The following is a 17,966-nucleotide window of genomic DNA, read 5'->3' on the forward strand; positions in this document are numbered from 1 at the left end:
CAATTCTTTAAATACATTTAGCAATATAATGCATAGTAAACAAATAGTTAGAAAAAGCTGTAAAATGAATGAATATTATGGCCACTAGTACAGCCAGAATTTACCAATTTTGCTGTGGGTGGGGGGAGGGGATTACTGAAAACTCGGATAGATTATCCAGAAAATTCTTAGTAATTGAAGCTTCTTACTTTTTGGACAACATAAAAATGTTCCTTTTTTCCCTTCTTTGTCCAAAAAAAGAGGGGGGGGGGGGGCTGCATGAAAAATTGATCATTCAAATTTCAAAATAAATTTCCAATTTAACTACCCCTTAGGGAAATATACCTCTTCTTTTTTGTCGTGATTATGTCAGCGAATTTGTAGGTAGACAAAAAATGCATTTTAACTGTCACGGGATTGATTGCAGAAACTTTTGTTGTGATGTCTGAATGTGTAGGCGTGCGTATGTAATGTACTATGTATCTCGCAGAACACAAAAACGGTTTGCTGTAGAAGGTTAAAATTTTGTATACAAAACGAGAACGGCATCAAGTTGTGCATCTCTCTTTTTAATTGATATTCCAAAATGGCTGTTTACTTGTTCTTTGTGGTACCACAATGTTAAATTTAAGTCATTTTTATATAAGATTATTATCTCCAAAGTATTACCCCGCACTTAGTTCATCTCTAGTATTCGATGAGTATTTCATGTCACTTGGCAAGTGTGGTAGCCATCGTCCTCTCAACACCTTTTCATTACTTTATTGTATGTAATTAAGAATGTTTCAGAAAAGCTAAGAAATTTATATTTTCATAGTTTAAACAAATTATACTTTAAACTCTTAATTATGTACATAAAATATATAGCTTAAAATGCCAACAAAGCACCTTGAATTAACCAGAGCTTCTGACTTTTGATACTCGGATTTTCAAGACTCTATTGTATCTTAGTAAGGATTACTTTTCAGTTAGCTAAAATAGGAGTAATCTTATATGTAAAGTTAAAATTTGTTAATCTTTTTAATGGCGATTTAAAATAAAAAACAACTTTTATTTTAGGGAATGGATATCATTGAAGAAATGTCTCCTACTGCATTTGCTGCTTACCTGAAAAAGTACAAGAACACTATATGTGGACGCCGTCCAATCATCATTTTACTAAATGTATGTCATTTCATCTGAAAATTTTCCTAAAACTTTTTATTTTCAAAATATTTAGTGATTTAGCTATAATTTACATCCATTGCATATTTGTTTTTCTGAAATGGTTGATAATCAAATGAAAGAAAGTTTAATTCAGTTTCCATTGCCATTAAAATAAGTTTAATGTACAATTCAGATGTTCTTAGTTATTTTTAAGAACTCAAATATTCATTTTTTAAATGACCTACATGATTTGCCTTTAATTGTAAAAAAATACCTTACTCATACTTGTGAAAAATGGTAGTTCAAGTTTCTTTTATTAAGTCATGTTAGAGATTAAAATAAGTGAAATATTTTTCTTGTCAAAGAGCTTGACATATTTAGTATAACTAAAGCAGGGTATTTAGCAGTAAGTTAATACCCTTAAGCCAGGGCTAAGGCAGAACTAGATGCAATATACCTGACCAGTTATCACATCCTGAGACTGCGGTTTTGTTCCTATTAGAACCCCTCAGTCAGGAATAGTGAATAACCGAGCTGGAGGCAAATGTCATCTCATTGAAGCCAGTACTTTCCGAAAATTTTGGGTAGCGACACATTCTAAAACAGGAGGGGGGAAAAAAAGCCTTTTAACGGTGTTTTTTAATGATTTTTGTATGTATATTTCACACTGTCTTCAGAAAATTTTACTTGAATCCACTATCACCCCTAAACTAAAGATATCAGTTCAAGTTGTTTGAAAAACTTACTAAAGCATAAAAATGTAATTTAAATTGTATGCATAAGTTTTAAAATTATGAAGTCTGTGCACCAGTTTAATTTGCATTTGATTTGTTAAAGATTTTTGAATGAAAGCAATTTTTACTGCTCTGTTTTTTACACCTCATTTTCAAAATAAATGAGACATTTCTGTTTTTGCAGGCTGTATCCTTGCTAAAGCAAGACAAGAGTGGATCTAAGCCAGCCCTTAAGTTCCTAAAATATGCTCAATCTGAAAAGTGCCTCAAAAAAAGTGATACGTCTGTGAGCTATGCTGCTGCTTCTCTTGTGTTTACTTAAGTAGTTTTTGTTGCAGTAGAAAAATGCTACCAACCTAAAACAATGCTAAAACTAAATTAGCACAACAGTTCTGAAAGCCTGTTTATTGTTTCAAGAATATTTGATTTATATTTTGTAAGTATTTATATACATATATATACATGGGCACCCATATGCAAAGTTGCAAGGGGGGGGCGGCTCAAATATTTTCCCTGTGGTTTAGCTGGATATTTCCCCTGTGGAAACTGATTTCAGGACAGATTAGAGTTATTAAAATTTGACATTTTAAATAACTTATTCATTAATGGCTGGAGAAGAAATGTTTTTACATTTTCGCAAAGAAAAAAGTACTAAAAGCAAGGAAGTTCTAATTTCAAAAAGGGGCTCAAGCCCCCCTATATAGGCGCTCTTCTATATATATATATATATTGTTAATAACCATGCCGCAATAATAAATGTTTCACTAGTATTTAAAGCACTTATAATGACACTTTTCCTCCCCAAGATCAAGTCTCCTTGTAGAGAGGAGGATTGATCCATTATTTACCAACTTATGGTTTTCTAATATTTTATTCTAATGCATATATTTTAAAATGGCAGAGCATTCTGACAAGGTCAAAGACCATTTTGAATATGTAATGTAAAATTGTTTCGTTCCATTGAATCAAATGAAAGCTATAAACTCCAACAACAACAAAAAAAGAAAAAGAAAAAAGGTATCACTTGTAACCAGTCTCCCTTTTGCAGCATGGTTATTATTTACTCATAAAAAAATCAAAATTAATCATGTCAAATTAAAAATGAAACAAAAGAGAAACAATAGCTGTTAAAACTAATATTTCACAAATAAAACTAAATATTTCACTAGCCTTTCATCAGTCTTGACCAAGTATACTATAAAAAGCAAGAAGCAAATATTAAAAAGATATTTTAAAATTAACGTATGTGCTACCTGTGGTTAAATTAGTTGCAATGCCATGAAATATAGGGGTCCTTTGCCTTGATCGACATCTTCTGCCAGGCTTCAATTTTATCCTACTTTTTTTTTTTTTTTTTTTATTGAAACTCGATATAAAAACTTGAAGGAAGATTGGTAAGAGAGACAGTTTCAAGATTTTCCCCGTCTCAGAAGAATCAAAGATTGTGCATAAAACATAAAAAACATGCTATTTATTTTCTAAAAAAAAACTGTATCAGGGCCATTCCATGGAAAACAGTAATTTTTCCCACATGTGACGCTTCATAAATTCCATAAAAAATAATTTAAAAGATGATGAACAAAATTTTGTTGCTTAAGAAATCACTAACGCATGTGTGACTTCTTAAGCAAAAACTTTCTTCAAAAATTATTTATTTTTTATGAAATATAGGAACCGACACGGGCAGGACAAAATGACTATTTTCAATGGAATGGGAATATACATATTTTTTTCAATGGTTTAAATAATTATTTCTAAATTAATGAACCTTAACTCTAAACCTTAGCTTTCAAAATCTACAATATGTTTTGTCATTGCTGTATTAATAGAGCAAAAATATAAGCTTATTCATAATCAAGTTACCAGAGGTTGACTTTGGATATCCCACACGTGACGCATGTAAATTTTTATTTTCAATAACAAAACTGTTTATTAAAAAAAAATAATTGTGTCGGGAGTATCTTTGTATTAAATGTAAAGATTAAAAAAATTGCTTAGCCCTGTTTCATTAAAATGCTAATAGATGTGACGAAATGTTAATGAAATTGAAGCGTATTTTTGTCCTGGTTTTGTGACGGTGGAATGGCCCATCACCTTCATTTACAAAGAACAAAACACATATTGTCGAAGAAAATCAAGATATTATCTGCAGCAATCAAGTTTGTCTGAGCAACAATGAAAAAATATGTGTATAAAAAAATAGAATTATTCTATTGCTACATTTTTTAATTTATTGTTTGCCAAATTTAGCTTAATGCTACTTCTAACTTTATTTTTTTCTGCAGTGAATTAAACAGAATTGAAATTCAGCTTTTTAAAATCACCAGTATATCAAACCGTATAACATGCAATTCAAAGTTTCTACCATGTAATATCGAATCTGTCTAATAATTACAGCAAAATTTGTATTGTGTAATATTGAAACCATGTTGTACAAGTACTTGGTTATATGAGGGCTGCTTGTGTGTGTGTGTATATATATATGTATATATGTATATATATATATATATATATATATATATATATATATATATATATATGTATATATATATATATATATATATATATATATATATATATATATATATATATATATATATGTAAGAACCGCCGCTCGGTTCTTATTACGAATCTTGTTGCAGTGTTGTGCCGTGATAATCCACCACGTAGGAAGAGGACAAAGCTACATTCAAAAATCACATCTTTATTCTTACATGGAATATAACAGCAGGAACTTCTCTTCTAACTAACTTGTTTAGTTGTGCCACGATTTTTATATAGGGAATATCATTAAGAGATTACAGATAATTATCCCTCGATCATGTGATCTCACGTGATCTGTATAGGAGGAGCAGATTGCAATAACGAAATATTATTGGGCTTTGCACCGCAGACAGAGGCTGGCTTAAGTCTGGAGGGAAAAAAAGTGTCTGGTAGGTACTTTAAGGGGAATCTCATCTGAGCCCACAACATAGCCATATATGGTGTGAGAAGCATTTAAGTGTGTAATAAATAATGTCTGTGACTCATACGCGCTGACATATAAGTGAACAGAACTTAATATGGAAAAGGCCTAGCAAAGGATTTTTCATATTACATATATATATATATATATACAGTGAAACCTGTGTAAGTTGACCACTTGCGGTGCAGTACTTAGGTGGTCAACTTATAAAGGGGGTAATGATTTTTTTTTTTGTCATTTCTTGCACTATGTATTCATTTTTTGACTAATTGACACTTACTCTTTCCGTTCAACTCTCTTTCATTGTTTAACATTACTTCGAAACAATAATTTAAAATGTTATTCAAATATTTTTGGGGTTATTTTCTCAAAATGACGCATTGACGTATAATGTGTCATGTAAATTTAAAATTTCAGTAAATTGATCAAAAAAAAAAAAAAAAAATCATTGTTTATAAAAAGTTATTTGGTATTAATAGTTCATAAAAATTCATAGATAATCAAAAATAACAAATTTTTCGCTCATTTTTTTTTTCATTGACATTAAATACATTTATAACCATGATGATCTACTTTTCAACAAAATAACTCCTTATTGAAGTTTGGCGCACTTACTAGACACTAGTTTTGGAAATTCCATATGTGTCAGCTAATTTTCTCTGGATTTCTCCCTTTTGAATTAATTTTAATATTTCATACTTTTTATTAATCTCAAGTTCAACTTTCTTTTTGAAGCCATTTTATGTAAAATTATAACACAAAGAGCAACAAGCTGGACTCTCATAGTTCTAAAAGGCAGTTGAAAATGAAAAGGTCCTATTTCTTAATACCTTGCACCAGAAATACTGCAATGCAAGTAACTCTTGCTCTAGCACAATTCCAGTGCTGCCACAAAATATTACAACTGTAAAAAAATACTTTGTACTTTTCTACTGACACATGTTTTCATTGAACAGAGAGTACAAAAGGCAATCTCAAATAGAAGAAAAAAAAACAAGTTTTTAGAATAAAAGGGTTCGTAGTAGTTTTGCCATGTGGTTAAACTCACAAGGAGGTTTAGTTATGCTGCTATTTTATTTAGTTGGCAAAATGCTGACCTGGCATCGAAAATATTCTTGGAAAACTATAAAATAAATAATAATATAAAATAAAATAATTTGCTACATTAAGATTTAAAAAATAAACCAAGTGGTCAGCTTACAAAGGGTTTTTTACAATACTCCAAACCAAATTTGGGGTACATTAGTGGTCAAGATAGACAGGTGGTCAAGATAGAGAGGTGGTCAAGTTACAGAAGTTTTCCTTCATTATACAAGATAGGACTAATTCCGTGCCTGACAAAAGCGGTCAACATATACAGGTGGTCAACTTACAAAGGTGGTCAACTTAACAGGTTTTACTGTATATATATAATTATAATAAAAGTGAAAAATATTGAAAAGACCACACCAAAAGCCCATAGATGCTTCCATGGATGGCTAATTATCAGAACTTGTTTTCCTAATTAGTCGAGGCCAAACCCCCTGCATTTAGTTTTAGGTTTGAGCTCTTGTTTATTGTTTATAATTTAGCATGTGGTGCATTTGCCCATTGTTACTCTATATTGCATGTACTGGAGCTTAAACATTCTCTTTTAGTTCATAGTTAAAAATCTTCTGGTCTTTTGACCATATTTAATGAATCCTCCACGGCTGATGAGCTCCGGATTCATACTTTGTCTTTTGATATTAAATAGTTATATATATATATATATATATTAGGGTGGTCCCTTATTTATATGGGAATTTTTTTTTTTTCGGAATTCAACAAGTGACGCCCCCTAGTTTTGTGACACTGTAATAAAAAGTAATCGGTGCAAAATTTGAACTCGATCGGTCAATAATAACACGTGCCCCTAGGACGTTGAACTTTAACACTTTTGATAATTTTCCCACAAATCTTCGATTTTTTACTTCAGACCCCTTACATTGTTTCTCCTAGGTTTGCAAAATATTTTCACAACGACGTAGCACTAAAATCAATCTTTTTAATTACTTCACATCATCTAAAGATTTTACATTGAATAAGAATAAAATAGTGCTTTAGAAACTTTACCTTAAACGTACAGTTTTCTCAATGTATCTCAATCGTGTGCATTTTGTTCCCGATAGCCTTTGACTATCTGTAAAACACTAAATTGCTTTCGTGACTCATATTTGGTAAATTGATTGGGAAATTCTTCAATTAATTGTGCTCCTCCTTCAGTTGTATCATTCACAACTTTCAGCATTTTAACGATATCTCTTCCCTTTAAATAGGATCCTTCATTTTACCATTAATCAGGATCAAATGGGAAAACATCTTTTGGTGTTTGTAACTTATAAAACAGTTTCATTGACTTGTAATTGATTCTATAAAGAGGAAGATCTTTACTAAGGAAATATTCCAAATCATCTACTGTTATCTGAAATTTTTTATACAGTCATCAGTCACATCTACCTTTTCAGCAAGCATTGTTTTGGAGTAGTCTTTTCCTATCTTCAAAGTTAATTCCTTAATAGAATACGGACAAAGCTACTAGTTCATTCCCTAAATACCATAAGTGATTTATGAATTTTCCAATCACTGCTTGTGCTGCATGTTTGTCATCATTTCGTACACTGCTAGTTTTTCTGGCACATTTATTTAAAGGCCTAGATTGGGTTGCTGCGAAAAACCATATCTTCATACAACATTATATTTAAAACAGCATTTACAGGTAGTCTCTTCATGTAAGGTCAGTTTAAATTGTTTCCTAAATATATAACTCTTCAAACAATAAATTCCTTTTACCATCCATCTGTCTCAGGCATAAGCTCCAGGTTGCCGAAAACATATCCCTGTAAGAGGTACGACTTCACCAAGAAATATTATTACAAGTTACGAGAATTCTATGGAATGTTTCTCAATTCCGCTTTCTACGAACAATAATATGTCATCAACTTTTTCTTTTAGAATTAAAGTGGTATGTGTACTTCATTGAAATGTTATAAAGGGCGTACATAGGGAAATATATAAAGGGAAAGAAAGGCAAGAACTTCTTTAAAGACACTCTGCAGTACAATTTCAAGTGCATGATGATGGCAATACAAATGTAATATATCACCGTTCAGCTTTTACTCTAAAAAATTACATGCACAATTTATACGGCCGATATTATAAGCCGTTGTATCAAACATTACAGCAATAAAGAGCAATCATCTAAGATATCATATACAACTGAAGAAATATCTCAGAAATTTTGAGTAGCTGTTCAACATTGGGACCTGAAGCTATCACGGTAAGCCTATCCGCGATTTTTTTTCCCAGTTGCATCTGGATGTAGTTTTGTATCCCAGTGAATAACTAAAAAATCTAAATTTAAATTCATGAAATCTGATTTTACCTCTTGAAGATTTTCTCTTATTCTCTTAAGGAATGTACGATTTATCATAACGTCATTTGAATTTAAATTTACTGCATCTACATTGGCTGTTAATACGTGAACAGCATCTTTGTCCCTAATATGGCAATTGTCTAACATTGATGAAATGCGAACAGATATCAATAGTTGTCAAGATTTTTTGCGTTTTGGTAGACTAGATATAGAAAAAAGGTTCAACAGGTTAGGATAGATACCCATTTCGATTTCTAAATCTTGTGAATTCCAAGAAGAATTTGATGATAATAAAGGACTATGTACTAAAAAGGACACAATTTACAGTATAGATTTTTACAGTATTCCGATCTGTAATTTTTTTTAATTTATATTTTAGATATGGAAAATAGAGTATATTTTTATGGTAGAGTAATCGAGGATTTTTCAAAGTTTATATTTTAAGAATGCATAAACATTTAAGTATACTTATACCAAAGAATAGTAAATTAAAATATAATTGCCATTACTTATATTTATATCATTCAAAGCTAGCAAACCTTTTTGCCTCACCTATTAGAACACACCATACACAGAAAATTTTCTAAATCAACAGCCCGAAAGCCTGGATGAGGCAATTTGTTGTTGTCAAAGATCATTCATTAATGGCTTAGGCCATTCATTAATGGCCTTTAAAATCTCTTGTGTCCATGTTGGTGGAAAGAAATGTTCCCCTGCCGCTTGGTTTGAAACGAGCGTGAATAGCGGTATGCCTGTCCCAAGGCAGTTGGTGTACATGTACCATCTCTAATATGCAAGATTTTGCAGAATGAAAGAGAGAGCATGGTTTGTTTGGAAGTAGCAACATCTATTGAGGTTCAAAATTACCTTAAATATGAAACGTAAGAATATTTTTACATAAAAATGAGAAAATTTGCAATTTTTTCTTCGAAACTCAAAAAAGGGGGCCCTAGGGGCACGGGTTAATATTCATGAATTGACTTAATATTTTGCATGGATCATTTATTTGTATAATGGAACAAATTGAGGGGGCGTCGTGTTAATTATCTACAACTTTAAAAATAAGGACCACCCTAATATATATATATATATATATATATATATAGCTGCAAATATAAATGAATATTTAAAAATACTTACTTTTTTAAAAAACTTAAACACATATTATTTTATTTTCTCTGTTTTTATATGTTTCTGTTTACATATTTAAAAGTTATATTTATTTTAAATTTAATATTTGTATCAACTTTTTTACTATTGAGATATTTGCGTTTCTTGCGCTGGGGCTGCATTCCAGAGCCATAGCTGTGAAAAGTTTAAAAATTGTTACTTGAAACTGCTTTTGGGTCATTTCACGGTATTTTTGAAATTTATGTAGAGTCCGTAACGTGATCTCTTTTTGCCATAACTTTTTAATTTACCGTTTTATTTGCAAATTATTTTAGTTTCAGCTGGTGTGTTGGTAGGAAAAGCTCAAAATAAAATAATATGCTAATCAAACAGTAAATTAAAAAGTTATGGCAAAAAAAGGTCACGTTACGGGCTCTACATAAATGTCTAAATTACCATGAAATGACCCTTTTACTGTGCTCAAATGTGTTTGCAAATGATAAATAATTTATCATAATTTCCCATTCCCAATTATGTAAGAAATATTTGAAAATTTGTATAATACAGTAAACTCCCGATTATTAGCGGAATTGGATGGCATGAGTGCTGCGGATAATAAAAATCACGGATAAACCTCAAAAAGGCTTAAATGATTGACAAATAAGGTTTAGAACTGTCCTTCCTATAAAACTCGGCTGCACTGATGCATAATACTTTTTACATACAGTTAAAGTATATAAAATGCTGTAGAAATGTTTTGTAATTTTACACAGGAATTTTCTGTCATAACAAACAAGTGTATGTACAATGAAGAAAGCACAAAAAAAATAAAAAAAAAATAAATGATCAAATAAATAAATAAAAAAACAACTGGGTTTAAATTTACAATTTTTTGAAAAAAAGTCATTGGTATTTTGCTTTTTGTTGTGAAAATACATGTTCCTGATTGTTAATTGACTTGCGATTAATCCGCTTTGTGGATAATCGGAAGTGTACAGTATAGTACTTTTATTTTATCACTTAAAGTTCCTGCATAGTTTGTATATTTGTAGTAAAAATTTCTGACATATTAGTTTTTATTTCTAATTGTCACTTTTATTAAATGTTATACTTTAAAATAAATTATTATTTTTCAACTTCTATAATTAGCTAATAAAATCTTTTCAAAATATTGTTTTTTAAAGATTTCCTAAATTTAAACCATGTTTTGAAACAGAATACTAATAAATGTATAAAATATTTTTTTAACGTTTTTACTAAGTTTTGTGGATATGAATAACTTAACATGCAAGTTTTACATGACATGACAAGACACCCTGAAGTCTCCCGCATTCAAATTTTACAGTAAGACCTACATAAAAAAACAATGTCATCAATGTTGTTTAATAAAAATGACTTTTTATGTTTGCAAATATAAATTTTAAATTATAATGTTGCTTGCTTGATTATTTTAAACTGCAGTTTTTAGAATATAATATTACATTTGAGCAAGGACGGATACAAGAGAGGGGCGATCGCCCCCCCTCCTTGAGCCAAGATAGAGGAATTCTCCCTCAGCATATTTTTTATACTGAAGTTCCAAAACCATAATTTTTGATGATCTTCAATAATGTTACGAAAAAGGGTGTTCTTTCTTGGAATTTTTTCAAAATTTTAGTCTTGAAAACGCAGTTGTAGCATATCTCTTAACACTTTAGTAATAGAGATCAGAACTTTGTTGAAGAAGTTTTTCTAAGTTCCAAAAGCTCAATTTTAGACAATCGTAGATGTTCTCAGATGGGTTTTGTGGGCTCTCCTCTGTAATTTTTTTTTCAATTGAATTGCAAAAAAAAAAGCAATTATAGGACACCTTTGATGACGCTAAGAGGTAAAGGATGTGGTTTAGAACTCTATTTCGGAATTTTTTAGAAATGGAAGTCCAAAAAGTCCAAAAAAAAAAAACAAAAAAAAACCCACCCTTAATTTGGGATAATCTTCAATGAAGGGGGCAAAGGTGTGGGGATTCATAAAGGGGTTAAGTATCTGTGAAATCAATCGCCGCCTCGAATACTTTCTGGATCGGTCCCTGCATTTGAGGCAATAAGAAGCAAAAGGATGTAAGTGGACATTTTCGAGTTTTGAGAAAAACCAGTTTAAAGATAACATCCTAGGTAGGCTTTCATTATATTTTTTTCTAAATCATGCTGTATAGCAGCAACTACCAGGGCTACTAGTATTATCTCTTGCCCCAAAACAAAGGAGAGGTTTACCTACCATATGTACTGGTTATCTCCAAATTTTTAATTGTACCCTTTGCTTCTCAATGCCTCACTTGCATTTATTTTGCCTAAATAAAAAGTTATTTAAGAAAAGTGTACTTAAAATCTTATGTTTACTATAAAATGTAATGTTATTCTTTATACAGGGCCCATCCCTTCAAATGCAGTCACAATAGTCTTAAAAATTGATCAAATAGTTCCAACAGTCCTTAAAATATAATGCAAACACTTCCATTTGATATGCTGTTTAAATTCTGGTTATAAATTCTTACCAAAAGTAAATTCTTACTGATTAAATGTCCCGACATTTTTAGGAAAACACTGCACAAGTCTTAAGTACAGCCTTGTGTAACCTTGTGAGATACTAAAAAATCTAATTATCTTACTCTTAAGTATTCAATCACTTGAATTGTGTAAATATTACCAATTATAAAATAGTGTTGCTAAACTAAGTATATTAAAAAAAAAAAAAAATATGCTTCCTAAATTTAGAACTACTCTTATAAAAAATAAAAATATGTACCAGTTTGAACAAATACTGGTTAACAACTTTTAAATGGAAACTGGACTATAAGTGTGTTAAATGTTTCCTGAAATGAAGGTTTTTTAAATATTAACTATGAGCTGATTTTTTATGTTTATAAATACACAGTATTTATCAGGCTTTTATCAGGGAATCAAGGGACATATTTAAGGGGTGGGTTTTTAAGTCCAAACTTCTTCGAAAATGTTCAAAACTGTTCCAAAAAATTGTCTTCATTGTACTTTTTTTGATGAAAAAATTACCATAGCTATTTATTTATTTTTCAATTTCATTTCAAAAATGAAATTTTTTTGATTGAAGACTTGCAGAAACCTTACCTGCAGTATTTATTCTTCCTATAGTTACTGCAAATATCATTTCTTGCAAAATAATACAGCAATTTCCTTCATATTTTGAATATATGGCATTGACAAAAACATCAGAATTCTTTTAATTTGATAGTATCAAATTCTATATTTCTCTACATTTAACATATTTTAAAAATATGAAATTAAGAAGCATTATTTCGAATGGATTACATGAGCAGCACATGGATCTGATCTTTTGAGTTATTGAAAAGACGTCTCATATTTAACAAGGGTGAAGTTATGCATCAGCCAGATTTTTTTTTTTCGTTTGATAGATAGTAATCTTTTGCATCTGCTCATTTTAATGCTTTGAAAGCAGTGCACGCTCATTTAAATAACCTATTGTAACGAAAACAAATAGAATATACAAGGTCCGGCTATTAATTTCCAGGGCTGACGTAACTGTAAGAGAACGAAAAACCGGAAGATGGCGTAAATGATTGCATATCAAAGAGCGTTTTCTTGCACATGTGCAGTGCAATCGGCACCATTCTGAAGTAAGTGGTTCTTGTGGAAAGGCACATTGAACATAGCTCTTCTAATCCTGTTGTAACATAATGCGAACTTTTTCAATTGCTTTCAGCGACTGCTTACAGACTGCGACCGATCTGTGTGTGGATCATCATCAATGCTTTTGTGCCCGTCATAAAAGTGTTTAAACCATTCAAAAGTTCAAGTGAACTTGTTTCAACATTTTGCATGATTCTGCAGCTGTCTTGCCCAATTTGAAGCAAAATTTAATGTTAATTCTGTGTTCCAATTTCACTTCGACAACAGGGATTTGAGAGCTAGGTTTTAATTCGCCTTTCCACGAGAACCACTTACTTTGGAATGACGGCGATTGCACTGCACGCGTGCAAGAAAAAGCCTTCAATATGCAATCATTAGCGCCATCTTTCGGCTTTTCGTTTTCCCACAGCTACGTCAGTCCTGGAAATTAAAAGCCAGAATTTGTATGAATGAAATCAGACTTTATTGATCATACATGTAGATTTCACAGAAATACAGGGTGTATCAGTACAGAGTTTAGACTTTCAGGGCAGATAGAGTACACCTAGACGATGGGAAATCACATAGCAATGCATGGTCGGAAACTTTCCTGACGAGATAGTGACGACACAAAGCACAAGAAAGACAGGACACGAGTAAGAGGAGAAAACGTGTTTACTATTTTTAACACCGCAAAAATGCTGGTAAGTGTTTGTCTGGTGTACATGATAGATGTCGTTATGTAAACCGAAGCATCAAATGACGGTGCATGCGCACACACAGTTTTCGTTGCTGTGCTCGCTTTGACGTTTGAACTTCGATGTGCCGGAGATGTGAAGCATGCATCACAGCCCAGGATCGTAATTTCGAACACCTACTTTGATGATGATCCTTGGCTCCTTCATGTTCTTTTCTTAGTTTTTGCTGTACTAAGCATAATAAACATGTTTTTTCTCTTACTCATGTCTTGTCTTTTTCTTGATTTGTGTCGTCACTACCATACCAGGAAAGTGTTTCTAACCATGCATTGCAATGTGGTTTCCCATTGTCTGTGTATGTCTGCCCTGAAAGTCTGTAAATGCTGTACTGATACACCCTGTACATTTGATAAAACCCTTCTCAAAACAAAAGTCTGGTTACGGCTTTGACTTTTATGCTTACAATTTTTTAATAAGATGTATTTGAGATATAAATTAATCAAAATTCTTGAACTGTACTAAGGATCAAGTTTCCACTGTGATGTTTTCCCTTTTTTTTTGCATATGCAAATCTATTTCTAATACAGCTTTTTACTACTGTGGTTTGATACCTACAAACATCAGTGATTTTTAATATTTTTTAAAGTATACTTTTTGAACTTTTTACATGCAACTGTTTAATCATTGTACCAGAATAAAATTATTACCCAATAAAAATATGATTTATAGATTTTGTTTGTTAATATTCTTAATTATCAACAGACATTACAATAGAAACATTATAACATATTGTGAAAAAAGCATCGTCAAGGGGTGCACTTGCTTATTTTTTTTTAATATGAAATATTTTTCACTAACACTTAAAAGAAATAAATAAATATGATGGAAATTCTACAAAATGTCTCGTACATAACACTGAATACTGTGGATGACCCATCAGGGGTCGATCAAGGTTTTTATTTTTAGGTCGGTGTTGTAGGGGAAAAGGAATTATTTTTTTGCACTTTTTTTTCATTTTTGAAAAAAAAAAAAAAAAAAAAAACTATTTTTGGTTATTTTCCTTTTTATTTAAGTATTATTGGGGTTGTAAAAAAAAATCTTGTCACATCATAAAGCGAATTTTCGGCAACCACGGTTCTAAAATGTAATCTCTTTGGCTCTAAATATTTCACTGGGAAAAACTCATAAGCTGTATTTTTATTATTTTTTTTTGATTACAAATGAAATTTTGTAAAGAGTTCGCTTTTACTATTTAGAATTTTGTGAAGGGACTACAAAATGAACCCTATTTGTATCTTGATCAACCTATGCCCATTTGTAGATATACATTGGTCAAATAAGTTTGATTCAAACTATAACATACTGAAACTTTACTATGACTATTTTTTGCTGTATATATGCCAAACATAAAAATTCTTATAATGCACCTCTATTTAAAATTTGTAGTATAGTATACTCTTGATCAGGGGCGGCATTTCAGCATTTTATTTGGGGAGTTTCTTAAATATGAGTTACCTCAGTATGGTACAAAACACACACTGACTAACAACAGGTGGTCATAAAACGGGTCTAATATTAACAAAAAATAATGTCTAAAAGCATGATAACTTATAAAATGAATTAAAATGTATGATATTCATTTTATATAAATCACCTTGATACTACAGTTTTTACCTTTTAGTGAATTTTTAATGCATACTTTTCGGAATTTAGAAGAACAGGAAATCATGTACTAATCCATCAATGCCCAGGGTAGTACTTATTTACCAGTACAGCTAAAGACAGGGTTCGTACGGGTCATGGAAATCCTGGAAAGTCATGGAAAAAAAATAAACAAATTTCAGACCTGGAAAAGTCATGGAAAACAAATATTTTCATTAAAAGTCATGGAAATTTATTTAAAGTCATGGAAAAATGTCTTGGGCAGTAAGAAAATAACAATAAATAAAAGAGCGCTGGAAATATTGAGTGATTTAGTAATATTTTCATTGAATTGAACGATCTCAAAAACAAATCCGAGCTTTGCAATCCAATTTCATCCGTTTCTGTAACAATCGCTCGCGTTTTTTTGTAATGTAATTTTACTACTGGGGCGTCACTAATTTCAAATTCACCATTATTTTCACCATTTCTTGTATTTTATTTTTTGTAATAGTGGACATGCATATTCTTGATTTTGCCCCGCCTCTCAAAAAGTAATTCAGTTGCATCTAAGTTCGCTTCAACTACTTGTAAAAATTTCATTATTTAATGTATCAGAGTTTATCTCAGTATTTTGAAGGCTTTAGGAAACGAAGACTTTAGTCAGGCAATGTAGCATAGAAATAGGGAAATTATAATACTGTAAAACAGAGGTGCCCAACATACAGCTTACAAAACTGATCCTTGTAGCCAGTTGAAATATATCTGGTTTAGAAAAATGAATTTTCTGAAAAACGTGGCTTTACTTTAATAAACGAATATACTGTCAAATAACATGGGTGATTAGATGCACTATTGACACCAAAGGGCAATGTTTTTATGAAGTGAATTTATTATTGGAAACTTAATAATAACTTATTCAATTTTTGTCCCATTCATTACTATTCTGCCCCTTTTATAAAATATTTATTTAACATTTAAACATCAGTGTATTGAATTCATTCTATTTTTACTCTACTTGAATTTATATGACAAAGACGAATATGAATAAATTATTAGTTTGTACAGTGATATTTTTTCAGTCACAAGTAAGTGCTGGTGTGTAGTATTCGCATTCAGGTAGTAGTGGCAATCAGGTAAAAGTTTTTCTAAAGCCTATTTCTGAAATTTGGCAAATTTGACATTAAATAGTACTACATTCTTGAGTAACAAGGTCATGAAAATTTTTATGAGGTCATGAAAAAGTCTTGGAAAAGTCATGGAAAATTTTTATCCAAATTGAGTATGAACCCTGTAAAGATGACCCATGGTGCTTCGAAAGTAATTCTCTAACCTCCTGAGACATAAAAATGATCTTGCTCAATTAGCTGAGCTGGTTGGAATAGTTAAAAAAACTAGTTGAAGTAACAAAGTTATGCATAAAAATGCTTTTCAGATCTTGCTCTTCAAAATAACCAGGGCAACTTTAAAAATTGCGAGGAGCTTCATTTTTCATTATTGAATAATCTAGTCTCGATCTACAAAACTGTGCTTCCTGACTCATTGAAATATTTTATTTTTTGTTTTCAACATCCAATCCAGATAATATAGAGCAAACAATACAGAAAAATATTCATCAGATCTTGGGTTGATTTCATTAAAAACTGAATCTATTAGTTTATACAAAATATTAAATCAATGTTTGACTTTTCATCATCATGCAGATATCTGTTACATATTCTAAATTGATTTTTTTTAAATTGGCGCAGAGTAAGATATTTTTTTTTTTTAAGTTGCATGTATGGTTGAAATAAACATCCAAGTCAAAATCATTAACAGTTTCAATTGTAGACTGAACTGAAGCTTGAATAGTCTAAAAATAAAGGTAACGGATTGAAGATGTTTTGATAAAGTAAAGCATTGTTCAAAAACTTTCATCGGTACAAACAAATTAAATAAAATTTAAACGAAGCCATTCATGTTAGAGTGCACCAGCTTTCTCACCATTGAAAGAATAGTTTTGCAATAATTCTGCCAGGGGTCAAATTACTGCTTTGAAATTATTGAGAAATGCTTTATGGTTTTACCTATTGAAGACCATCTTGTGTCACTCCGAGTCTCAGTTAAAGAACTCCAGAAAAGGAATTTGTTGATGTGCGATATTATTTTGTTCAAAAATAGCATGTAATTTTAAGAAGTTTCTGTGAAAGAATGCTATACATTGAGTAGCTGGACTGTTTCTACTTGAAGAAAGCAATACATAATCAATAAATAAACATACACTTAAAATATGAGCATAACAATCAATGTGAAGTGCCAAGCAGGGCCCAATTTCCCAACAGGCAGAGTAGGCAGTTGCCTAGGGCAGCAAATTTTGCTTGAGCCACACATTTTTTAAATGATATTTTTATTCTTGAAAGTAAAATATTAGCATTCTTTCATTTTTCACACAGACAATTTTTTCTTGAAATTTAATAATGATTAATTTCACACATCGTATGAAAATCAAATGTTTTTCAATCATGGTACCGAATGATAAAACCCGAGCTTACACGCTTACATAACATTTAATGGAAAGAAACGTTAGGCATCATTAAAAAACAATTTAAAAAAGAAAAAAAGGATATGTTGCAATATTGTCTCCGAGTTTTCCGAATCGTCAGCAAAATTTGCTGAACAAGG

The 17,966-nt window shown here is 31.0% G+C and overlaps 1 protein-coding gene across 2 annotated transcripts in view; it reads left to right on the top strand.

Annotated features, from left to right (window-relative positions):
• Nucleotides 1-4,304, top strand: part of LOC129220199 (protein MEMO1-like) — a 46,814-nt gene extending 42,510 nt beyond the window's left edge. For both annotated transcript variants that reach the window (XM_054854564.1, XM_054854563.1), the window contains exons 8-9: nucleotides 1,039-1,143; nucleotides 2,044-4,304. In XM_054854564.1, coding sequence (XP_054710539.1) covers nucleotides 1,039-1,143; nucleotides 2,044-2,181 — 243 coding nt within the window. In that variant the 3' untranslated portion in view covers nucleotides 2,182-4,304. The remainder of the gene's footprint in view (nucleotides 1-1,038; nucleotides 1,144-2,043) is intronic.
• Nucleotides 4,305-17,966: the final 13,662 nt, after the last annotated feature.

Source organism: Uloborus diversus, chromosome 4 (genome assembly GCF_026930045.1).
Source record: "Uloborus diversus isolate 005 chromosome 4, Udiv.v.3.1, whole genome shotgun sequence".
NCBI lineage: Eukaryota > Metazoa > Arthropoda > Arachnida > Araneae > Uloboridae > Uloborus > Uloborus diversus.